Source organism: Semicossyphus pulcher, unplaced genomic scaffold, assembly GCF_022749685.1.
Source record: "Semicossyphus pulcher isolate SPU_LCO1_2020_fin unplaced genomic scaffold, fSemPul1.0.p SCAF_12, whole genome shotgun sequence".
Lineage (NCBI taxonomy): Eukaryota > Metazoa > Chordata > Actinopteri > Labriformes > Labridae > Semicossyphus > Semicossyphus pulcher.
Window position 1 is genome coordinate 3,433,807 of NW_027211626.1, and position 25,943 is coordinate 3,459,749.

General features: G+C 42.6%; 1 protein-coding gene across 1 annotated transcript; it reads left to right on the plus strand.

Annotated features, from left to right (window-relative positions):
* The first annotated feature begins 75 nt into the window (after nucleotides 1-75).
* On the plus strand, nucleotides 76-24,169 carry foxn2a (forkhead box N2a). The gene is made up of 6 exons (XM_069659243.1): nucleotides 76-190; nucleotides 13,532-14,109; nucleotides 18,624-18,748; nucleotides 18,868-18,917; nucleotides 19,588-19,656; nucleotides 20,605-24,169. Exons 2-6 carry the CDS (start codon nucleotides 13,546-13,548, stop codon nucleotides 21,027-21,029), a joined length of 1,233 nt encoding a protein of 410 aa, XP_069515344.1. The 5' UTR covers nucleotides 76-190; nucleotides 13,532-13,545; the 3' UTR covers nucleotides 21,030-24,169.
* The last annotated feature ends 1,774 nt before the right edge of the window (nucleotides 24,170-25,943 follow it).

The window sequence follows — 25,943 nt, forward strand, 5'->3', positions numbered from 1 at the left end:
GTGGGCCTGTTGCCATGACGACGGCTAGGGGTTTGGTAGCGTTGCCGTGCGCTGTGTGATCCGCGCGCTGCGTGTATGGAGGAAGCAGCTGCTGATCTGATCTCTGACATTGTGTGAGACAGACATCTGAATAAACTGCGCACAGACGTGTCTTTTAAATACACCGGACCGAGGCACGCCGTGTATGAATGTGAGTATTTAATTCGTCTTTTAAAATTTCTGTTAGTAACAAGCGTTCGGGAGTAAACGCGTTGTGTTTCGAACAAGCTAAAAGTAAATGTGGTCAAGTGACTTTGCTTAGAGCAGCCAGCATGGCAGATCAAGCGACAGCATGTGGCCAGCTAGCTAATGTTAACGTTACTTATGTCTCTTAAACTTAAAGAGCACAGTGGGATATTTATAGCACATGGTGGCTATGGTTTGATATATGTGAATAGAATTGCTTTACTAGTCTGTGGTAGTTAAAAATGTTATGCTAACGCTAGCTCTACATTTACCTTCACTGACCCACCGAGCAACTGCTAACGCTCCTCTGCCTCTCGGTAGTAGTGGGTGGGCTAACGCTGGTAACGTTACAGCTCGTGAATTTCATTGAAGGTAAACAAAATGTAAACAGTAAACCGGTGATAAGTTAGTTCGTAACGAGTCCAGTGTGTCGGGATGTGTTGTGCAATAGCCCACGCCATGACGTGTAACTTTGTATTCCTCATTGTGTGACTGCTTGTGAGCGCAGTCTCGAGTCCGTGGTGATTAATGTCTCTGTGTATCTAGCATTAGCCACGAAGCTGTTAGTTTTCTTTGCTCACACTACTTTGAGTTAATCTTTTTTACACTAACTCAGACTCAGTGTTTAATTTAATGAGTTTGTTTACCGCCAAGTTTCTCAGGTTGTGGAAGACGTTGATATTAAATAGGGGGGACTGGCGACGGTTGTAACACTTTTGGCATTTCTGTTATTGAAAGACTATTTCGACTAGACCAACCACATTATATGGGTCTGTCTGGTATATTCATACCATTTAAAGATGGCAATGCCTGACATATCCTTCACAATATTTATTTGAATCTAAGAGGTTAAAATAGATTCAACAAATTAAAAGCCCCTGTGAGGAGTTTTTCTCTGGTTATGAAACAGACTGAAATTAATTCAGATTACTCTATATGACCTACAAAAGCAAACCAGACCATCAGTGATAACATTGTTTACTTCCATATAGTTATTTTTAATGTGTGAAACCGCTGGCTGGGGGTAGGTGTCATATGAAGCAATTAACTGCACATGGCCAAGTACAGAATTTATACTTACCGAAAGTCAATGTCAAGGTGTTACAGATACTGTTCAATCTTACATATTTCAGACAGGAAGAACAATAATTTGCAATTTAAAAAACTTTCATTAAAGCTCCTGTGTGGAACTTTCGGTTTGTGTTGAATTTTGCGCCCCCTGTGGACAAAGTGGTACCTCTTATCTCTTTGCTGATTTTGTCCTGTACATGCTTAAGTGGTGGTTTTTAACAAAAAAATGTATCCTGCTTTCTTTAACAGTCATATGAATCACTCACTTAAAATTTTTGCCCTGGAAAATGTAAACAAAGGCAGCGTGCAGTCAGTCGCTTCTTCTGACACCTACAGTGGTTTCAGGCATTAAAAATAAATATATAGAAATAAGAAATCTTGTTGCTGATGGTCTGGCTTGCTTTTGTTGGTTATATAGAGTAATCAGGATTCATTTCAGTCGGTTTCATAACCAGTGAAAAACTCCTCATAGGAGCTTTAAAGACATATTTATAAAAAAAAAAAAAAATAGGCCCACATGTTGTCCCCATCCTATCAGCCATGACAAAACATAATTGGCTACCTAAACACACAGAATTTGACACATGCTAACAGCGTCACTAAAAAGTCAACAAAAAAAGGGTCCCAAAAAAAAAGTTTGGATTATCTCATTTGAAGGTTTTGGACAGTATGAAAACAAATATAGCTTGTGAAAATAAAATTACTTCCATGCCTCGAAAACAAGTTTTTTTTCAATAGATGCAGCTATAAATGTTTAATGTGTCTTCTGTCTTCCTGGTTGGTGGAAGGTCTTACTGGGCATGTGCAGAGTTCTATCTCTGTAGCATGTTTCTGATTGGAGGAATAAGACTTGTTGCAACTGTCCCCAGTCTCACCTACATTATGTTAATTTAAGACACAAATGTCTTCCCCTCATATAAAAGTAGTTTAATATTACATAGTACAAATGCTATATCGACAGCTCCAGAGGTTTGGAGGCTACATGGGCTAGCTAAGCGCATGATGTAATGGATTATCACAAGATTGTCCCAGATATAGAGTGCTCTACAAACAATGCCAGAGTGTAGGAAAAATATATCTGCTTTATCCAGGCGAATACACTTCTTATGTTGTTACTGAATAGATATACTCTGTGTTATTCCATGTGTCTGCCCTTACAGTCTCTTTCCCTGCTACCTGTCAGTCTTGTATTTACCCGACTGGACAAACCTCATCTAAAATTCATTGTGAGCGCTGAGGTTTTTGTGTATGTTTGGAAAAAGTGATGGAAAAATGTGCCTTTCCTTTGCAAGGTTGTGACATTAATGTAGACTGACGTTTGTTTTTCTCCTTGCTTGTCAGTTTTTAAAGCCCCGGTGATACATAGGAGACAAAGGCAACAGGAGCTTAAGGGACAGAAAAAGACAAAAAACAGCTGTTGTCAATCTGCCATTATTTTATATCCACAACCTCCATGTGCATGTTGTAGGTCAAACCATCTGTTGTTTGTAGTTGTAGCGTGAATCCTCCTGTACATACAAACATGTACAGGAGCCTCTGAAGGGTAACTACTTATGCCTCCCAGAATAGACGAGGGTCTGCTAAGTTTGCTGACATTAATTTCTAAAAATAAGACTTGTCGTAACGCAGTGATGCAGTTATTATTGCTGACGTGAATAGGCTTTAATAAGTACACAGATTTAAAAGTATTGTCAGCAGAGTTGAATTATCTTTAGTTTGACACCATCATAAGGTTGTTTACGTGATTTGAACATACCTCAGAGACATTGTTCTGACTGTAGACAGCATTACTCTGTGTTTTAAGGTTCTTTTCTACGACATGCTCTTTTTTAATTGTCTGCACAATGTTTGAAAACTGGAAGCTGAAATTTACAACTAGTTGATGTGACACATGATTACATGAGTCATAGTATCGTTTGGTGTTTTAGTCATATAATCCTGACGGTAAACCCGGCGGTGTTGGCCTACTTCTTATTTTCATTTTATGATATAAGATCAAAGTCTAGACATAATTCCTGATATTCACGTACATTGTTATTTCTATGAATTAACTCTACAGGAGTGACATCATAGAGCCTATGTCTCAATCTCCAGTCTCGAAGTATGTCATGTTTACAACTTTGAAAACACTTTGGTGTCACTTTTCTGAGAAGTCGCTCCATTGTACTGTACTGATGACAAAACAGGAAGATGTTCCTCTGAGGATGTGTGATAACAATGAAGCAATGGAACAAAAGAGACCACCACAGCCAGTTTATTCAACATGCTGAAGACAATAAAACATCTTAAAATGGAATAATATGGTAGTGGATTTTAAGCCTGTAGCTGTTGTAGCCCCAATGTTAGCGAGATCGCTCATAGGCACAGAATCTGCCCTTCAAAATGGTGGTATTGCCATGTAATCAGTCTTATCACAGAGCGTGTACTCTGACCCAGAGTAAATGAAAGGTTCAACCTCTAAAATCCACCATGTTCTTTGGAGCTATATGAGCGGCTGTGGTTTCAAATCTATTACGAAAGCTCACCAATGTGGCTGAAACTTTCTGGATTCCTTAACACAGTTTTAGCCTGGTTTTTCACAACAGAAAAATGCTCAGAGTTTTATAACCTACTGTTCACTGAAAAACCCTGTAATTACCAAGGTGTTTGTGACTTTGATTTTACTGACTGTTTCAAGGTAGTGTGATCGAGGTAGCCATTATGGTTGTAATAGAAGAGGTTGAAATTCGATGATTGGCAGATTTACGAAGATGACGTTATTTTGTTCGCTTGGAGTGACCGTAATTATGTTGTGTGCATATTACAGTGTTTTACACATCAAAGTGGGAAATGGTTTAAAACAGGTTAGGAGCATGTGTTTAAAGGAAATGAAAGTAGAAATGTTAGTGTTAATTTTAAACTTAAGAAAGTATTCTGTAAAAAGAACGTGTGTATTTCCTTCCACCTCCCACAACAAGGGCCTGCTGACGTTTTCCTATCTGGCTTGCAGAGTTTGTCGTGGTTTGCTTGAGTGATTGAAACCGCACATGTTTCATCACCTGCTCACACCCCCCGTGTGCGTGTGTGTTTGCAGGAGGGGTATCCCCGGGAGTGTGTCTTCTTCTGTTGTCTCGGGTCTGTGACATTCTGCTAATCAAACATAGGTGGGTGCTCTGAGTTTGAGATGCAAATGTAAACGCCTGTAGAGTTTACACCCATGTGCTGCCTCTTCCTCCATCTTTAGTTTCTCTGGTCTTGATTTAGTTTTCTCGTCCTCTTCCTCTGATGAAGCTGTCTGTTTTTTTTGTGATAAATTACATCATTTATTTAGCCTCTCTTGAAAGACGAGGGTACTGCTAAATGCCATCTATTTTTATCCCCTTAGCTTTCCACTTAACAGCTGTCACTATTTTACAAACTGGGGTTAACCTATTGTTAATGTCAGGACATCAACAACAAGACATGACAGGATGATATTTAGGTCTGCTAATCTAAAAATACTTGGTTTAAAGGAAATGTTTTCAATGTCTGCTTTAGTTTTATGTCTATACTTGTGTATTTGCACAAGTTGCATTCGGGAAATGTTTGTTTTCCGGTTGCTGTGACCCTCTGTCTTCTCCATTTATTGTTTTACATCTCTTGATTGGTCGCAGTGACTCTATAATGAGCGCCCCCCACTTTCCATCTCCTCCCTGCCCCTTTTTAACCCCCTAACTGTCCCTGTGCCTGTCAAGTTCATGACGGGTCAGACTCAAGACGCAGCTCATTAGAGCCCGCCTCCTTGAAAGCACCACTGATGTGACCGTTTCCTTGATTAAGAGAAAGGACGAAGCACGGCTGTGTCCTGTGTCACAATGGGTCTTTGTCTCGTTACCCCTGGCTGAATTAACGGGACTTATTTAATTGATAGTAGTGTGACAACGAGGACACAGCCTGACAGTGTAATATTGCTCTCTGAACAGCTGAATCCATGAAAACGTACACAGCTCTGTTTACTAGAGACTTTCTCGAGCTTGTTATTTTTAAAAGTCGTACATTTTCCTCAGATAACTGTGGTGATTTATTGCATAGAAAGGAAACGTTTCTGATTGATAACGTAATTTGAGCAGAAGATGTTCTTTCTGGTTGTCCTATGATCATTGCGACTAATTTGCTGCAGCCACTGTGGAGTGTTCGGGCTGGCTAAATAAAATCTCAACCATTTTTGTAGCACTGCATATTGAAACTTTGCGCATACTAAGAGTCTGTACAAATGGGACGACAGGAAATGTGCTCGGTGGTCTATTTGCCTTATTTAAAGAACTAAACTACAGTTGTTCTGTGATCTGAGCGTCTCTGATACAGACTAAATTGCAGGATTGGTTATCGACAAATAACAATAATATTATTTATCAACTTGTTTCTTCTTCCACAAAACATTAGCCTAGACAGCAATAATATTCCTTACAACTGCAGCTAGCAGCATCTCTTTTGGAGTGTTAAAGAAAAACAGTGCATTGCAAGCACAGAGTGTAACGTTAGTCAAAGCAAACAAAATTACAGCAGTCAGTACTTTCAAATCATCATTTTTAAATTATTTAGTTGGATTTAAAATAAAGGGGCCACCTCTTTTGAATGGATATTCTCATATTTTGCATGGGTTTCAAATTTCTGGGTGTTTTTCCAGAATGACATGTTTAAAAAGGTCGCCTCTGAAATGGGCCGTTCAGAACAGCTGCACTGAAAGCCACCAATCATCATTCACCATCATTCACCTCAGGCTGCCTTCTTGCACTAGCTTGTAGTCAAGTCGTCGTCAAGATTTCACCTTACCATTCCGATACCTCCTGGCGATTCTGGATCGTTCATATAAGGCCAAATAACCGTTCCTAGAGCAGTCATGTTTTCTACAACTTTGGAGTGACCGTGCAGTGCGGCGGCTCCCCCACGCGGTGGAGAGGCTACGCGGTCACTCCAAATACTGTCAGCCAATTGTGGCTAAGGTCTAACCTTTGAAAGGCAAAACGGCTTGTTGGTTTCAGAAGGAAGGAGGCTTCAAAAAAATCATTCAGTTAAAACGTATACAATTTTTAAAACGAAACAAACTTTACCAACTTGATTCAAAAAGACATCAGAATAATAGAAAATGTATTGCACAGCTAAACTATGTTCCCTTTAAGACAAGCAAAACAAGTAAAAACCCCAAAATAAAGCAGTTTTATGTTTTAACATCCTCGGTAGACACCGGGCGTCAGGATTGTCTGCTAGCCAAGCTAAGCTAACATTAGCTCAGCTTCTTCTTATGTTAGGATTCCCTCAGTGTACACAGCCAGGCCATACATCAATGAAAGCAGTCTTATCACATCTGATTCGTCGTCGTGTCTGTATCAGATTCAGAAAGAAAAAACAGTGGACTTGGACTTCCTACATTACACAATGATTCTTTACTGTTGAAAAAACAAATGTTCTTGAAAAGTAGCATGTTGGTACCAAAACTCAGGGGTAATATGGCACGAATGTGGAGAATTAGAATACTATATGCACCCCTTGTTAAAGTGCAGGATTAAAAATATAAGCTTTCTAGCATGCTCTAAAAGTTTGAAGTAGAAGTGAAGTTAAGTGAGTGAGAGACAAATATAAGAGGCCGCGTTGTTACATACATGTAGCCAGGCCTTCATTGCTGCCAGACAAAAAGCCCTGAGCTCATCTCTATGTTTTAATAACGCTGCAAACTGTTTGTTAATTTTTTCTGCGTTTGCTTTTTAGATGATTTACCCACTTCAGAAGCTTCTGTAAATACTCTCATTCCTTCAAAGCAAGGTACTTCAGTCTGTCTTCATGTCTTTATTAGAGCCCTGTGTTCTCATTGTATTAGACGGGGACACCTTGTACAGACTCCATCAGAGTTTACTATGATTCAAAAATGAAGGGTTTGTGTCTGCAGGGCCGTCGTGCTTGTTTCTGTGTTTTCTTGTACACATTTGCAAACACTTGTATTTACATGGAGGGTAATCTCATCCAGAGCACATTCCTGGAAGGGCTTATGTTGAAACTTTAACTGAACTGTTAAAGGGACAGAGAAACTTAATTAATTTCCAGGATTTTAAATAACAGTCTGGCCTTCAGTGCTTTTTTTGGTGTTGAGCAGTACGTGACGTTGTTGCGTATGTTGTTTGGCAAGTGTTTGGACACTGAACTTACAGCCACATGACCCAAGAGATAAGGTTTCAGTGTTGGCTGAGGGCTGGCATGTACTTTTACAGGCCTCACATCAGAGTTCAGCCCTGTGTGTTTGAAATCACTGTGTGTTTAATGCCCCTGATGAACAACACAATCATTATCAGTTGTTTTGTTTGCTCATTTTCCCCCCCTGACTGTTTGGTGATTGCATCAGTCAATTCATTAGATTCTGCTCGGGTGTTTGTCAGCAGTCTATAAGCTCCATGCTGGTGGAATTCATAGATTGCCAAAGTAAACGCTGCTGCTTCAATAATCGCTACCTCTCGGCCTCTCGCTGCTCAGAGTCCACTGTTTTGATGCGGAGCAGGCCGAAGTGTCTCTGTGTGAAGTCTGAAATTGTTTTCTGAAAATGAACTTCCTCAACAGGCAGGAGGTGTTTCCTCCCCTCCCGGTTACTCTGTTTGAAACTGTGAGGTGAATACTGAGCGCTGCCGAAACATGACTAGAGCAAAAACAACTGCTCCTTTGTGTGAGCCGAGCGTGGGGCCGGTCGTAATGCTTTGTGCAAGCTTTTTAATTTGCTTTAGCCTGGTTTACAGAGTGGATCGGTTTCTTCCATTCAGAAGTTCTGTTTGAAAATGTGTCCTTTTAGCAGTCGCCTGAGTAGCCTTCACATTAATGGATGCTTTATTTATTATGACATAATTTAACTCTCCTATAAAATAAAGGGACAGCTACTTGGCCACCTCTCCTCTCCTCTCTCTCCTTCTCTAACTCTCACCCCCCGCCCCCCCTTTTGTCTCATTCACATTTTTAGAGCTCCAGCCAGACTGGGTAGTCACCTAAATATCAGTTAGGGTTTCAAATAACAGCCCTCGCCATGGGGCTTTGCGACACACCTTTGTGTATCCATTACAGAGGTGTAACTGGTTTGTGTCAACTGGTTTATTTCGTGTGAAAAGGGTGTGGCAAATAAAGGCAGTTATAAATATAATCTCAAGATTTTGTGTCTGACATGCCTAATCTGTTATTTACATAAATATAATAAGTTGTATGTCATTTTTTTACCAAACAAAACAGCTTTGTGGTGGTTGGTTTGGCTGTCATAAAGTCAGCCTTAATGGCTCTTAGAGAGGAGTGTCATGGCATCCAGGTTGGTTCTGGCCTTTCCCACTGCTCTTTGTCAGACAGGTTTGTGGAGAACAGCAGCAGACTGCTGGCCTCAGCATTTTCCGCCTGTATTGATCTCCCCACATTAGCTCTCTCTTCATGCACAGACATGAGCACAATTGCTTCCCTTACAACAGTGGCTGCTGTGGCAACTGAGTCCTGATCGTGAGATTCGCCGCCGGAGAACATCTCAAACCAGTAGCTCTTCATTTTGTGCTGCTATCGTCTCCTTTACATTCCCACGTACACATTTGACACATCAACGGCTTGATTTGCCACTTACAGCTATCTCCATATGTCTTTGTGTATTTTTGAATGGGCTAAGTGCTTAACAGGATAAAAGAGCAGTTTGAAAAGGGGGGGAAATGTGGCTTGGCACCTGCTGTTAGTGCCTGCCTGTTTGCACATGAATATGATGAGGCTGGCGGTGTGCGAGGCTATTTTAACTTGCAGATGAGCCATCAGGTCAGCACCATTGCAGCTTTGGTGTATTTTCAAGGATGAGCTGCAGTCAACAGGCCAGCGCGGCTTATTAGCTCCCTCTCTACACACTAGTATCCCATTATTCACTGCATTCCCAGCCGCCTCTCTTTGATGCCTTTTCATAAGAGCAATGATAACTGCGATCATTGCAACAGCAGTGGTAATTGACCAGCTGCAGTCACGGTAAAACACTTCCTGTGTTTGGCTGCGGCTCTCTCTCAGCCGTCCACCCTGCCTCGGTTGATATTCAAATGACGTTGTCCTGGAGGAGCTACTCTAAAGAGGATAAGCGCGACCCTGGCACCCAAGGGCCCAGCTGAGAGGTCGGGGCTGTGAAGATGGACTGAGGTGAAGCTCTCAGGTTAATCAGCGGCCTGACACTTTACACACGCCGGGACTTCTCGTCATCTCCCTGCCACAAAACTGAATAAAGTTTACGGGCAAGTCATCCACAGCCTGTTGAAGTGTTTATATCTGACCCTGGGTCCAGAAAACTCCTTGACAACACCTTTTAATCAAACAACAACCAATGAAACTACAAGGCCTTTTTTGCCACACCTGTGTTGGCTTGTGGTTTAACCTTAATGTTTGTCATCCGCGTGTATTAGGTAACACAATCATTGCTCTAAACTTGACTTTAAGTCACAAACAACAGTTTAAAGTTTGACTTCAAAGACTGCCTGGTATCTTTGTCAAATATTGTCCTCAAATTCTCTCTTTCTCTCTTCAATCAACACAAATCTAGAATCACTTTGTGTAAATGTGCCCTCAGTTGTACCTTGACTAGGGCTGAGTGGCTGAAACCTCATGAACGACTAACAGGAACAGGAATTTTAACCTAACAATGAGCTATAATCGTTAGCGGCAGCTCATATCACAGCCCCTACTGACATACTGCCCGCCAAAGATCGCAGAGAAACACTGATTTTTAAATTGAAACTGCCTTATTCTGCGTTTAATTGTCTTTTTTTACTTAAATAAATCAAGGAATGCAACTTTAGCACCTGCAAATGGTTCTGGTTTCTTCAAGCTTTCGTCATAGTCAGGAATCTCTTCAAACTGGCAGCATTATCAAATTTAGTTTCGTGATAAATATTGCTAAAAAAAGGATATTGGGATAATTTATTTTGCCTATAACCCAACCCTAGCATGAATATTCCATTTCCTAAAGTGCTGGATGTGAGGCTCGTGTGCACAGCTAGCTTGAATAAGAAGTTATTCTTAGAAGTATAAATGATATTGTCCTCCAAACCTGCAGGCTCGTCTGCACGGTCCCCTTTCTATTTGTAAATTCATACAGAGTAGGAACCTGTCATGTCGAGGGAGATCTTTTTGTGTTTTGGTCTCTTGAGCAGAGATTTTCTTTTAACACAAATGGGCAGTTCTCTCGCTGCCTGACACATCTGATTGCTCTACTTTGCTGAGAGCTGTGATTCATCCTTGACTGAGGATAACTTGCATAGCCCACCTCACTGAGTCTCAGCTGTCTCTCTCTCTCGCTCTCTTGGTCTCTCTTTCTGTCTTCCTCTGTCCTTCCATAAAAGGATTTCCCTTTTATTATGTCCCTTCCTTTGCTCTCACAGCCTGTCCCTTTGCCTTTGGCCTGGAAAGCGCTTTGATTTCCCTTTTTTTGGTGTTCAAAATCACAGACGTGTGTGCATAGAGAGGCAGAATGCAGGACAAATGTAGCTCACGTGACGTCACCTACAGCAGACAGGAAGTGCTTTAAAGGCTGAATAAAACATGACGGAAGATTAAGAAGTAGTTTGAAGCCTAAACAGGATCTGTCTGCTGTGTGTTTATACCCTCAGAGTTGAGTGGTCATTTTGTAACGCCTCCTTCTTGCCCCTCCTGTCCTTGTGACAAACTGATTTGTGTGTGTAAGTGTGTACACTCCCTCTCTTGTTTCACCCACTGTGCAAACACACTCGAGTTTGACCCAATTCTTATCTTATTGCAGAAATAAAAAGGCATTGGCCTCTCTCTGTGCGACCTGCCTTACCTCCCATGAATGACCCAGACTCACCTGGTCTGGGGCATCTGGTGTCCCCTCACAGGTGCAGCAGAATGGCTGCAGTGGTCATCTGTGGAAAGGCAGAGCCAGCCAGCATGGATTACCCCTTTCCCACCAAAATTACCGCATTGACGCAGGATTTTCAGACCTGGGAAGACCCACTAATTTATGCTGATTGTCTCTTTTCCCATTGCCAGTAGAGTATACTCCTTTCGGTCTCTTTTCTGCTGCGTCACCGTCTGACATCACAAACACGCCAGAAACAGGGCGAACAACAAACTTCCCTCAGTTCAGAAGAAGCTCTCTCACCACGCTGTCTTGCCAGTGTTGCTGCATCTGGAAGGAAAAAAAGAACATATTAAATGTTGTATGTTGTTCTTCTGTATTTACCCGACAGTCGCCAGAACTTCAATGCGCGTCATAGCATCGTTGGAAAGGGGGCGGAGATTAGCGCATCTACCTGGGTTTTGTGTTCCCATCATTGCCGATCAGAGCTGATGTGATAATTACCCGGGTCTACAGCAGTCATTTGACCTGAGGGGCTTTAAGATCTCTTGTTTGGGGGGTTTCTGCTCTTAATTAAGGGGACGGCGCGGTCTTCATGTTGACACCCAGGACGTAAAGCTTGTTGTTTGTTTTTAACAGGTTTATTGAACAAAAAGTTGTTGAAGATCATTTCTTTTTTCTTCATTTTAGTGCGCTGAAAGTTGGACGTATGTGTTGTGCCTATAATCGAATCTTCATCCATTTGGTTCGACTAAAAGCATTGGCTCTTTAAAAAGATTACCCACCAAGAATTGGTCCTCTGTAAACTTATCATTGTCTTCTTAATAACAGTACTTGGGTGGAATTATCTAATGATACAGCGCTCATGGCTATATTGAATTTCCTAGTGCTGTTTAATGACTGACAACTCCCGGGTCTGCAGCCTCTTTACACTACTTAATCTAGCATGTGACAAATTGAGTCTTGATCCTGGCTGAATGCAGATCAGCCTGTAAGAGCCATCCACTCTGCAAGATGGAGGCCTTCCACTCCTTCCTGCAGCCGTCCGATGGTTTCATGCTCATTTACACATAACGAGCAGCTGGGTCTCGTCTCAAACGAGGTGGGCGTCGAGGAGTGGAGCTTAAGTCGGTGCAGTGTCTTGAGAGGACATCCTCGAAGGTCCTCCTCGGCTGGAGTCAAGAGGAGGGGACGGCTGAGAGCCTCTCCGGCGTCCTCGCCAGGCGTGGAGGAGTGGGGCAGTGAGAGGGCCACAGGGAGAGGGATAGACGCAGATGGGGACTGGCACTGGGGGTGTGGACCCGGGGAAGACTTAAGAAAACAGGGTCAAATCTTGGAAGAGCATCTTTTAATAAAGTCACATCCAGTTATTTTATACTGCCAACTTTGTTTTGAAATCGCTTTACAGTCAGAAATTGTGTCTGTTAATCTTAAAAGCTATCAACTATAGCCTTCTAAGTATGTAATTTAGGGTCTTGTGTATATAGTTGTTTAATCCAAATTTGATTTATTGTCATTTAAGTTTCTGAAAGCTTTTCTGGGGTTTGAGTCCTAAAGTAACATGGCAGCTGTTTGGCAGTTTACACCTAGCGTTAGCATCGTCCGCGGGTGATCAGTGTTGTCTACTTTCAGCTGGTGGAGTTTAATCTGAGCGGTTGATAATCTAGATTTTGCCAAAGGTAGTCAGCAGGCTAGATTTAGCTCCATAATAATAAGGTAGTAGCTAACACTGTAGAACCATTTAGCATTGCATTTATAGCTTTTGAACTCACAGGGGCATTTCAGCTAGCTTTGCATGTGTATGCTAACAGCTAACTATGATATGGATAGCAAGCATATTGTAACTCACCATCTCAGATGTCAGGCCTCTCCCTGCTCTGATCTGAGTCAGATGACTCAAACATGTCTAGAAGTGCTAGGCAGATGTCAATCAAAAGTTGATCTGCCACGCTCACAAAGTCTTAAAAAATGGTCTTAACAGCAAATTGAGTTGTTTTTGGTACAAGGTTTTGTAATAATTTGAATGTCACTTTTTTAGCCAGATTTTTTGGAGACTCGGCCGTGTGGCTCAGTGGTGGAGTCGGTCGCCTTTCAATCGGTAGGGGTGGTGGTTCAATCCCCAGCTCCCTCAGTCTTCATGCAAGACACTGAACCCCGAATTGCTCCCGGTGGCATAGCCAACGGTGTGTGAATGTGATGACTGATTGACAGTCGGGCACTTCACGTAGCAGCCTCTGCCGTTGGTGTGTGAATGTGTGTGTGAAAGGGTGAATGTGACATGTAGTGTAAAAGCAGCTTTAAGTGGTCGCAAGACTAGGAAATTGCTATACAAGTACAGCCCATTTACTCTCAACATTCATATCATGTTTGCACTATTTCCAGCCACATTTCCTGCTTTAACACCCTCCTCTTTTCTCTCTCCAGACCTCTTTGATTTAATGGGTCCAATCATTGGGATGTCACCAGATAAGAAAACGGAAATTCCGGGTATGCAAGAGGAGCGAACGGGGCTCAGAGGTGTCTGTGGTGTGGGAACGCTGCCTGAGGCGGAGTGTGCGTCCAGTCCGCTGGCGACCAGCGTGGATCGAACAGGAGGCACGGAGGATGAGGAGCTCACCAACCTCAACTGGCTGCACGAGAACCTGCTTCAGAACTTCACTCTGGGAGGTCCGGAGGCTCAGCCCAGCGGCAGCCCCCTCTTCGACATAGAGGGAGACTACGGCTCCAACCAGGGCCCGTCTTCCTCCTCCTCATCTTCGTCACACGGGAGAGGCAGGGAGCGGGACTCGATGAAGTCAAAGCCCCCTTTCTCGTTTTCTCTCCTCATCTACATGGCCATCGAGCAGTCACCCAGCAAATCTTTGCCTGTTAAAGAAATCTACGGCTGGATTCTCGAGCACTTCCCTTACTTCTCCAACGCTCCCACCGGCTGGAAGAACTCAGTTCGCCACAACTTGTCCCTGAACAAATGCTTCCGCAAGGTCGAAAGGAGTTTGGGAAAGGTATGTTAGCAAACTGTCTTCTTACTCTCATACAACTCACACAGATTTAAACTTGAAGAGCTGCTCTGTTTATGCCTTTTGAAACTGTTCCCATTGCATCATTTTTTGATGACGTGATGGTAAAACTTCCAAATGTGTCCGCTTTGTTTAACACAACACTGTAGCTGAATATTGTGTTGCAGTGTGAGGCTGCAGTGTGTCTCATGTGACACTGCCTGTAACACAGTCGCAGGGACCTCTGACTCTGCTGAGATAAGGCTGGAATCCAGTCAAGGACACAGATACTCCTTCAGAAGAAACGCAAACACAGCACACTAAGATAGGACTCTATCTCCCAGAGCACAACAAGGTAGTGCAACTCTTTTAACCAGCAGAGAGAGGCGGCCCACTGATGGAAACCTCAACGTCACACTGAGAAAAGGAGGCAAATGTGAACTAAAGGGCAGAGATGAGTTTGTTGGAGACAGAGATGAGTTTGTGGGAGAATCTGTGTCACGCATGCAAATTTGTGTTGGTGTTCCTTTACAGAAAGAAGAATAGAGAAGTTGACCCTCTCATACTCTCATGGTGACAAAAGGTTAAACACATCCTGCCCAAACATTCTTGTGAACTGAATTAGAAATGAGTGAAGCGTTTGTTAAGCAAATTTATTATTTACTTCCTATTTGATGTGATTTCCATTTATTGTTCAAACCTTTGTGTCGGCTTATACGGTAAGGAACAGGAAGGGTACGAAAATGAACAAGAGAAGTTGTTCTTCTGTTTTTTTTTAAAACATTGCTGACTTAAAAGCTCTTAAAAACATGGCTTCAAATCTTGCTGAATACTGTAGAAGAATTATGACGAAATAAGCAACTAGTATAAGCTGTGTCCCAATTCAGGGGCTGCATCCAAGGACGTATTTGAAGGCAGATTGCATCACGGCGGTGCGTCGAAGGCTCATTCAGATGCGGCCTGACGAATGCGTCCTCCTTTTCCTCGGCCACAAAGGATCCTTCGGGTGCATCCTTCACGGCCCAATGTATCCCGAGATTCATTGCGCGCCAATTCAAACGAGATGGTGGGCTCTTACGCAGCCGAGCAGCACACTGTAAATGTAAACGTTTTTGGTTTCAACTCAACCGAATAGCTAGCGATACAAATGTTAAAGAGACAAAAGGGGCCTTAAAACAAATTATCTCTAAAAAAATAGGTTAAGTTGTGTGATGTTTATGATGGCTAGTTAGCCAGTTAGCTACCTGTTGCTAGGCGTCAGGAGCAGCGTTTGGTGACGCAAACAGGAAATCATCCGTAGACTTGACCGTCTCATTTCAGTTCAGCCTTAGCGTCTACACAGGCTACGAATGACTCATCCTCTGTAGACCGCGTCCTTCGAAGGATGCAGCCCCTGAATTGAGGCACGGATATAGTTAATATTCCCATGAGACTGATAGCAGAGTGGAATTCGTTTAAGCATATTTACACGTGTCCTTTGAAAGCAGGAAGGTCAGGAGAGACTTGTTGCAGATATTAAACAGTTGCCATTAGTGCTTTAGGTGCAAAAATGTAAACTAAAATACAATAACGACCCATAGCTGCTACCAAGCTCGTAGGTTCTGTTTCTTTGGGGTGGGACATAAAATTTAAAACATTTTTTAAATGTTCTACAGAAAACCTCTGTTCTCCCTACATACAAAAATATTATTAAGACGACTACAAAACGCCTTATTCTTCACTGTTTGGACAGATACCAGCTCATAGGTGACAACCTGTGCAGTATGTGATAAAACAAAAATTCTTAACAGCAGTTTATCGCCCTTAAAGTTACCAGACGTCTTTATCAAGACGGTTAGCATGTTGTTTTTCCGTTTTGATTGACAGTGCTTTAGTTACATCAGCAAACAATCGTAAAAATGTCATCACATTTTCATTAAAATATTGCTCAATCCTGATTGGTGCACAGAGGTACTTGACATCACCTGTCTCCAACCGAGCCTCGCCTGCTTCACTCACTGAGAAAACAACAGAGAAACGAAATCTGTCATGTGACAAAACTATTACAACTTTGACAGAACGTTTTGCTTTCATCTAAGACCCAATCAGACAATAGTTTTCAGGGAGTTCAATGGAGCTTTATTCCTGACATAATGTGGAGCTTTTATGCTTCATTTCAGTGTAGTTTGTATTTGTAAGTTATCGAGAGAGTCGGGGGTTCAGTCAGGCAACCTTACTGGTATGTTGCCGTACTAATCCAGGAAATAACACGTCACATCAATAAGACACGTTCAAAAGAATGAAACGTTTTTTTTCAGCCAATGCAGGACGTTTAATCCTCTGCCTCAGTACAAGTATAAATGATTCAAGTAGTAACACAAAAGCAGTTATACCTCAGAAATAACACTTACAACATCTTGATCACAATCAGAATTATTAAATAGGAAGTAGGGAGAAATAGATGAAATCAAAAACAGAAAAGGGCAAGCAGAAGTCATGTGGAAAACATCAGACTGAACAAAAAGTCAGACAAAAAATAGGTGCGTCTTTTAAATTAGATTTGAAATCATAACACTTGCACACGGTGGCAGCCATATTGAGCTTCAGCATGAGTTCAGGCGTGTGTGACGGGTAGAGCTAATGATGCCAACGCTGAGCCTGGCTACGACCTCATATTTTCCCACCGTGGGAGGGGATGGCGGTTAGCACTCAGCGAGTAGCAACATGGTGATGCACAGGCCGCTCAGCATGCAGGTGCGCAGCGTGAGCCCTTCGTCTGCTGAGAGACCAGCGCCAGAAATCACATGACACTGGCTGGTGGTTTCCGTTGCCATGGAGACATTTCCTTCTTCCTGCATCAGGGCTGGTTGGTAATCTGAGTCAAGGTTATTCTCCTCCCTCCCTCCCTCCCTCTCTCTCTCGCTCACTTCTCCTCCCAGGCTGGGCAACGCGCCGCCATCAGATAAAGTGACAGTTAACACACTCCCGCACACATCACCAACAGACAAATTCATTCCCCACACAGCGCTGCGGAGCACTTACTTCCTCCTTTTGTTGAGGAATTCTTAGTGATGCATTTTCTAGTTTCCTCTGTTGTGTTTCCTTTCTGAACTTTTGCTCTAAAGTTTTGTCTTTTGTGCAGAATGAGACTCTCTGAATGTAAGCCTTTTAACGAATAAATCTCTGGCTCTTATAATGGCTTAAGAACAGAATATTTCCACAAATAGTCAGTTGTTTTCAGTTTTTTATTTTATTTCAAAGCAATTTAAGTTTGGATGTCTCGCACAAAAGCTGCTGTGAAGCTTATTGTTGTAAAAGTGATTTCTTTGCCACAGTGACTAATCTCTAAAAGGTTAATAATTACAATCATTCATACTGCGCTGAAATTTCTCTTTGTATCAGTAAAGGTAGAGTGTGGGGTTTTTGTCATGCACAAAGAAGCGTTTCAGTGCATCCATAGAGGCAGTATTTGCAAACCTGAATATAAACAATGCATGATTTAAAACGCTAAATATATTATGAGGAAATGTTTCAGCAGCCAGATTAGTTTGGCTTCAAATTTATGTTCTGTTAAGAAAAACTCAATTTAAACATAGCTTCTGTTTGTTAACAAGAAAACTCCACATGGTAGCGTCTACATTTTATCAAAGGATGAAACGGAATACATTCTAAACACCTTTTGCATTTGTGTTGCATTTCTGGGCATCTCTTTTCCTTTGTTCCTATCAAAGGAGCGATTCGCCCCTGGAAAAAGCTGCTGTCAGTCAAAGCTGGTATTCTCTGTCATCAATAGATGCAATAATATTTGAAATTGGTGCCATAGCTATGGAGAAAGTTGTAAAAACAGCTTACAGTTTCACCCATTCTTCATTCCTACAACACCCAGCTGCATTGCGCCCCTCCCTCTGAAAAGACTCAGAGCAGGACAGAATTCGAAATACAACGAGAACATACCAGGGGATCGTCTAAAAGATCTTCAGGTCTGCAGTCTACATTTCAAACCTGACGATTTTGAACGAGACATGACATCGGAGGCAGGCGTCCAAGACTGAGGAAGTGTAGTTTAGCGAGCTCCCTGGCCTCCGCCAGGTGACACCTTTTACATAGTCTGGTGGAGGTTTTCCAGGTGACATTGGAGAAGTGGATAGCGTCCTCCAAAGGCACAGAGCAAAATTGCACCATAATGGCATTAGCTCCCTATAATAGCATGATAGGACTGAGGTTGAAAGTCGGCAAACTGGCCCTTTTAAAGATTATGGCCTTTGCCTTTTTTGGATAGAGTCGGAAATGAGGGGAGAGTGAGCTGGGATGATGTGCAGCAAGTGGCCGAGGGTCGGAGTCGAGCCTGGGGTCGCTGCGTTGAGGGTTATGCATGGGGCGCACGCTTTAACCGGGCACTAAACCGGCACTGGATTTCTTTTCCTTTTTAAAGAAAATCTAGATCTACTGTGAATCAAAATTCCTCTCAAATTTTGTTGCCACAAGTTTCTTACTTTGTAACCTGGGAGTGGAAGTTTGACTGTCCCGTCTCTGTCCTGCAGGCCAATGGAAAAGGTTCTCTCTGGTGCGTCGACCCTGAGTACCGCCCCAACCTGATCCAAGCTCTTAAGAAGCAGCACTTCCCTGCCGCACATGCCTTCTGCACACCACCCGCCTCCCCACCCAGGTAAACCTTCATCCCGACACTCTCTGGGTGCCAAAAAATCAGCAGAACCATAATCTATTTATTTGCTGCACTTTTTTTAAAGCATCACATTTGACTTGTCTTTTGTCTACCTTCTGCAGTGCCTCCTCACCCCCTCGCCATCTCTTTCTACAAGGCTGCTCATTCAAAGGTGAGACTGCAGCAAACTCATCTAAGTGTTTACATGTTTTGTTTTGCACAGTAGAAGCTGCCCGCCCAGCAAGAATCTGCATATTTACAAAAACAACAATCTGTGCAGTTTTTCACTTTGTGTTTTGTATTTTGATTCTGTTGCCTTTGCACATTTCAGCCCCAGAACATTCAGCATCACTGTGCTTTTATCCTCAACTCTTATTTTGATGTGTTGCTTTCAAGTCATTGATGCCTCATGTAGACCATAATGTTGAGAGCTCCCAGTCGATGTCTCAGACTCCTCTTCCTCCCCCCCTCTCTGCCTCTTGGATTTGTAACCTTGACTACAGGCAGAGGTTCTGCCGGTGCAGAGTGTCGAGCACTCAGTCTCACTGTAATCATTAATAATTTAGAGCCCCAGAAGTGAGCTCTGAGGCTTTTAGACACTTTGTGAGGTCTGAAAAGATCGGATGCACTCTCAGTATCAGTGGCTTGAATTTATCTTCTGCATTTTTTGTTACGTTGAACCTTCTGAGTAGCCAATCCGCCCTCTAAGCACTGATTGGGTTGCTTTGATTGTAAAATTATCATAAGATCCCAACCCCACTCCTAGTCTTAGCAGAGATGCCCTGGCGACCATGCTTTCACGCCGTAGGACTGACCATCATGCATGTTCTCTCCTCTTCCAGAGTCTGACATTGATGCTGCCACTGCCATGATGCTCTTAAACTCTGCCCCCGGGCACCACGTTGACCCATGTAAGAGGATCCACAAGCAGCCATACTTTCACCTATTCTTCCAACTGTTTGTCTGATTCCCCCTGACATACCACCCTTTCATTGCTTTATTCTTTTGTTTTGTGTGCTTTAATGTGTGTGAATGTAAACGTCCCATGTTCTTACAAGAGAAATGTTGGCTCACGCAGGGCAAAGGTTTCAAGAACATTAAATACAGTTAAGCAGAATAGTTGTACATTTGGGAAACACAAGAGCCAGGGAAAGGTTGGCTTAGCAGGAAGACTGGAAATAGGGGGAAACGGATAGCCTGGCTCCGTCCAAAGGGAACAAAATCTATAGACCAGCACCTATGTTTATTTTTTTGTTTTAAAGGACAATTCCCTATTTTAATGGGGGGATGTACCAGACTACTTTTTGGCTAGGAATTTGGAGACTCCCTGAAGTTACTGGTCCCAATCTTCTCATCTATCACCTCTGCAAGACAACGAATAAGCATGTTTCCTTAAATGTTGAACTGTAACTTTTAACATACGATTTATTCTGACATGCTTTTTGTGGAATATTGAGCCAGTTTAAGTCAGGAGCTTAGTTCATTTGATACAGTGTGACTGGGTTTTGCTAATTTCTGTTTTAGCATGCAGCAAGATATTTTTAAATCAGGTTTTTCCCTCCTGGGTTGAGAAGACTCCTAGTTCTGCTTTACAGTTGTAAACAAAGCAGGTTAAAGCTACAGTGTGTGCTTCACTGTGTCTGATTGCTTTTACACATTTGAAAGCCGGTAAAGAAAAGTTATACAAAGCTTTACTTAGTAAAAGTCGCGACCTTATTTTAACCAACCAAAGTGAGACACTTCCCCAATCTTTCATATTAGTTTAACACGGCTATAAGATGCAATACTAACATCTTTTGTAAAATCTTCTTCTTCTTTTGAGTGTAACTTTAACTCTTTCCACTTCCTGCTCTTCGAAGGCAATTCTGAAGGCCCGCTGGACCTCTCCCGACCCGACTCGGTCCTGGTGAGCAGTGATCCAAAGCAGGACCACAACTACAGCAGCGTCGCCCTGCAGCGCTGCTCCTCCCGCTCCTCCTCCTCATCTCTTTCCTCACTGGACGAAGGAGGCTGCGACCGCAGGCAGTCCCGCCGTGCCGGCAGCGAGGGCTTCCACAGCGACGAGGACTCCGACCTCTGGGACGAGAGGGGCGTCCAGCGGACGTCTCGGCGTCCGCCGGCGATCAAGTGGCCCACCGGCAAAAGGCCACGCCGAGAGGCGAAGCCGGAGCTGGACGAGGAGCTGAAGGAGGCTGCCGGCTCTTTGCTGCACCTCGCTGGTATACGCAGCTGCACAGAGGGCTCCAAACGCACTGTCAAGAGCACAAAACTTAACAGGAAATAAGATGTTTTTTGTTTTAGCCCCCCATCAGACTCTGGACCCTGTGAACCCTAACCTCTGACCCCTGATCGTGTGTCCCAGTGTGCCTCCTTCTCCTTATCTGATCGTTCATTGACCATTTTGAGCCTTTTTTGTTTGGGAATACCCCTGTCCAACAAAACAAATGGCAATAGTATCGTTCACACAGGAGAACAAAGCCATATAGAGACTTTTGTAACTCGGGGGTGACTGCTGGGGGCGGGTGTTTGGGGCTATGGAGAACCATCAAGAAACAAACCTATCCAAAACGACCTGCCTGCTTCTGTTGGATTTGAAGATTGTGATTCAAGGATTTCCCTCTGAAAGACAAACTGGGAAAAGCTGAAGGTTTTATAACTCAAAGCGTTGCATGCTTCCTCCTCAAACCTGTATCCTCTTCCAAGTGAATCTATTTATGAAGCGAATGAGTGCATGTTTGTAACAGACAAAATCTAACCTCCTGGTGTTATCGGTTTCTCCTTTTTGTGCTGAAGAAAAAAGATGCCACTGTTTTTGAAAGGAATTCTCGCTCTATGAATCCTCTTTTATGAGAGATGCAATAATTAATCCACAACCTTAACTTTTTGACTTTATTTCATGGTGGCGTTTTTCAGAGTCGAGTATGCTAGTTAAACTTTACAATTAAGAGAATGAATGGAGCAGTACTATGATCTTGTTATGCGATAAACTTATTACACACGAGCTCTGGCTCTATTTCAGGATTAGCAAGATGTTGAAATAGTATTCCTCTGCCACTGCCAAATTTAGTTGCAAAGTTAGCTAAAGTACTTCGCTCATTTATGTGCGGCCATTACAGCGCGATACAAATGAAGCTGTTTTTTGCTCATCCTGTCGATGCCTCTCATCCATCAGTGTGTTTTTGACATTTACTGTGCAGACTCGGAACATATATTCACATGTTTGGTGACAGCCTATGCAAAGTGAACATCTGCCATGTGGTGCCAGATGTTCACTGTGTGGTCATAGGTTATCCCCACAGGTTTATTTTTAATTTAGCGTGTGTGTGTGTGTATCATAGTGCATGTTGACTGCAGCCTAAACCTGAGATAATGGTGGTCAAAACCTTTTTTGTCCTAATGAATGAGTAATCATACTGCTCCAATGAATGTGATTGATATAATGACGGATCTCCGGTATGCTTGCTTGTGGTCCTTTTGAGCAGAGCGAGCTAAAATTACCACAACTTCCTGCTCCATAATTTGGGTTTGCAGTTTGTTTTCTTTGTTGTTTGAACCATGTAGTTAGAAAATCACAACACAGCTAATTTTCTGTGGCCAGGTTAATTCACACCTTGAGGAGAAAGTGTGTCTGTTTGTGGTTAAAGTAATTGGAAAGTGACGAGCATAGAAGAGGATATAGCCGCAGCCAGAGAAAGCTGAACTCTGCATGTGCAGTCGCTCGCAGGCGAGAAGTTAAAGACCTGTGCTGCTCTTATATTGCGCCCTCAGTCTGTTCTGGCAGGCTACTGGTGTTTCGTCCTTGCCCTTCCTCCCTAGAACAAAATAAGGAAGTGCACGCTCTCTCGTCAAGCTGTGAAACGGAGTGTTTACTGTCAGTTGATTGCATGCCGTTCACTGAGGGGAAGTTGCAAACCACTTGTGTAAAATGCCACAATTCTCATTTGAGCTTTGAAAAACGCTGCACACTCGCAGCCAATATAACACAAGGTAGCATGGAAGCACACAAAAACTCAATTATTATTATTTTTCCCACAGTACTTGACCACATCGTGTCACAGACACTGTTAGTATAGCATGCATGGTCGGTGCCAAACATGTTCTTGTGCCACTGATGTTAAACTGTAAGGGGCCATTGTCTCTCGATTCCCCTGCTGCCACGATGTAGTTGTGATTTAGAGCAACGTTGCCCTACTTCTCTGAATCATCCGAACAGGAAATGGGAGAGGATTCTGGTCAGTGCAGTGACTTAACCAATCTTTTTGGTTTATTTTTGTCGCTTCAGAGTGGGGACTGCTCTCCGCAGAGAGAGTAAGCTACAGTTCTCAGAAGTTTTACTTGCATACACTGGTCTTGTTTAGCTGTGAAAAAAGAACAAATTATTGTTCATTAATCATCACCTTATTTATGACTTTAATTTATGGGATTATTGAATGCATACTCTATCAAACACTGGTCATATAAAACTGACTGGGCACATTATTTTTCTCCCTCTGTGAAAGTTTGTTTTTCCTTGTTTTATTTTCCAGCAATACGCCTTTTTTCCTTTCGCTATTTTACAGTGAATAAGTATTTTGCCAATGTCCTTTGTCTCTAGAGCGGGTGTTTTATTTTCACTTTAACCATGACTGCCAGGTTTTCTTGATGTTTTGTTTTGCTTTTTGTTTGTCTTGATAGAAGACAGTTAATTAACTTTGATCCTGAAATCTTTTGTTGCCAAAATTTGACGTACAGCTGGGGTATAGAATTTGATGTGAACACATTTCCCACGTGCTGTAGAGGTTATTTAAAGATGATTGAATCATTTTTTTATATTTGTCTCATGTTTATGTTTAGATTTTATGACTAAGTAGTCACCTTGATTTGCTCTCGATCTCATCACAGATTAGAAACTTTAAAAAACAAAATACTGCCATCATAACTCATGCTTCCAGGTATTGTTACAGGATGTTTTGAATCTCTCTGAAACGTCCCTCAGGCTGTTGCTGTGGAGTTTCAGACCTACTTTTGAGTAAGGGGAAAACTGCAGAGAAATTATGGAGACTTTCGGGGGAGAATTTGACTCATATTTTCTGTAGCACTTGCAAAAGAATTGTAATGTTGACGCTGAGTCAGCGGACGAGCTACAGACTCGAAACCCGGTCGCTTCATCGCTCAACAGCTGTTAGTGAATATTGGTTATGTGAGTCTCAAACTTCTGTTGCAGTTCCTTTGGGGTATGATGAACATTTTGTTGCATTTGACAAAGCTGCCAACCCAGTATCAGTTTGTGTCAGTTGTCTGCCATGTCTACTGGACCGACACACCTTTTGGTTTTTGTATGCTAACCTCTGTTGATAAAATGTTTATAAGATTTATTTTCGCCAAAGATATGCAATTGCATTATATATGGTATTACAAAATATTAATAAAAACCTGTTCTTGTTATCCCTGTGAGCATCTTTCTTTATTGCTGAGCCAGGTCAGCGATTGATCCTCGTGAATCAGACTTTTTATGCCCTCCTTCACTTTACATTAGCCGCCTACATTAGCATCATTAGCATCATCATCAATGCCACCTGCTGTGAAGTTCACAGGATCTACATTCTTGCTAATAACAATCCATTCTGTAAAATAGTGTGACTTCCTGCCCCCTCTGCCTGCTATTGGTTGTTTGTTTGGCTTCCTGGTTCAGGAGCCAATGGGATGAGTCGGAAAGGACATCAGGAGACTGCCTGCACCATAGCTTATTTAAGTAGCTTCCAAGCTAGCTTCTCTCTCTCCTCTCTTCCTCTGGTCACCACACTCATTCATACACTCCATTCATGACAGACCTTTCTAACTTGCATAACTGTTTATTTTATCTTTAGTTTACAATAAATTAAATTCATTTAAGTGCTATTTTTAGGTACGATTTCCTTCTTCGTCACTGTCTTTGAGCGAATGACTATATAAAGATGGACAACGCATCTCCCGCTCCTCTTGCACAAAATGAAGCCAAAATACCCCCGGAGCGGGCGCTGCTATCTTGCAGATCTCTAGAGATCGGCATGTGGAGCAGCAGCATGGACGTCCCGCCCCTTCCTCTACCCAAAACACACATTTAACTTGTGGACTTGACGTGTTGGAGCCCTCAGGGTGGGCTCAGTCTGCAGCAGAACAGCTTCTTGTGTTGGTCTGAAGCAGATATTCACGGTTATGGAAAATTCAATGGCTGTAGTGTTAGTGTTAGTTACGTCTCCTCTCGACGTTCCTCCTCTACTCGGCTACTCGGGGAACAGAATGCTGCAGGAGCCTAATTTGTCAACAGAGCTGTCAATCATGAGGTCACACCCCCTTTTTAATAGCATCAAATAACTAATTAAAAATAAACTTGTGTGAAAAATTAACACTTGGACATAAATCAGCATGATAAGAACTAACTATAATGACAGAAACCATGTCTGAGAAAAATGTGTTTTGATTTTATGGTTTGACTCATGTCCCATCTGTTAACATGGAGGCGGGCTTTATGACCTGTACTGCAGCCAGTCAGCAGGGGGCGCTAGAGATGTTTTGGCTTCGCTTAGTAATAGAGTAATTTTGGTGTTGCTCTTATTTTGTACTGTAATTTGAATCTGGCTCTAGAATTTCCTTCATGATTAATAAAGTTTTATCTTATTTTATCTTATTTTATCTTATTTTATCTTATCCAATATTATCTTATATTATCTAACAACAATCTCGGCTCAAAGTTAATTAGTCATGGAGGACTGTGGGATGAACACAGTGTGACCCTGAACAAGGGCTTGTCTGACTAGCCTCAGGCCCGCTGGCACGGCTCTATTGTTCAATAGAGTCCTGTGTGTCGACTGGGAGAGGGGAGGGTGGGGGGGCTTCTCCCTCACTGACTGCCTCAATTCAGCTGAAATCAGAGCAGCATCACCTCCCCCCCTCCCACGCCACGCTGACAGTTTCCAGGCAACCAGACAATGCTGCTGGCTGTGGTGTGTGTGTGTGTGTGTTAGCGAGTTTGTGTTCTGCTTGTGTGCATTTAAGATCAGGAGAAGTAAAACAGCAGCAGAGGAAACGTCTTTATTTAGCACGAACATGGTATAAATTTAACAGTATAGCTGTATTTGTATTATTACTTTAAAGAAACAGTAATGCTACTGTATGTGGTGAAAAAAAGGAGGGATTATTATGGATTAGGTGAAATTAATCGTGTAGGATTTGAGCAGTG

Bases quoted from the DNA above. Each gene is read 5' to 3' on its own strand.
- foxn2a (XM_069659243.1), top strand. From the start codon at position 13,546: ATGGGTCCAATCATTGGGATGTCACCAGATAAGAAAACGGAAATTCCG. The intron at 14,110-18,623 runs GTATGTTAGCAA...TCTGTCCTGCAG, and splicing joins TCGAAAGGAGTTTGGGAAAG to GCCAATGGAAAAGGTTCTCT. The intron at 19,657-20,604 runs GTAAGAGGATCC...TGCTCTTCGAAG, and splicing joins CGGGCACCACGTTGACCCAT to GCAATTCTGAAGGCCCGCTG.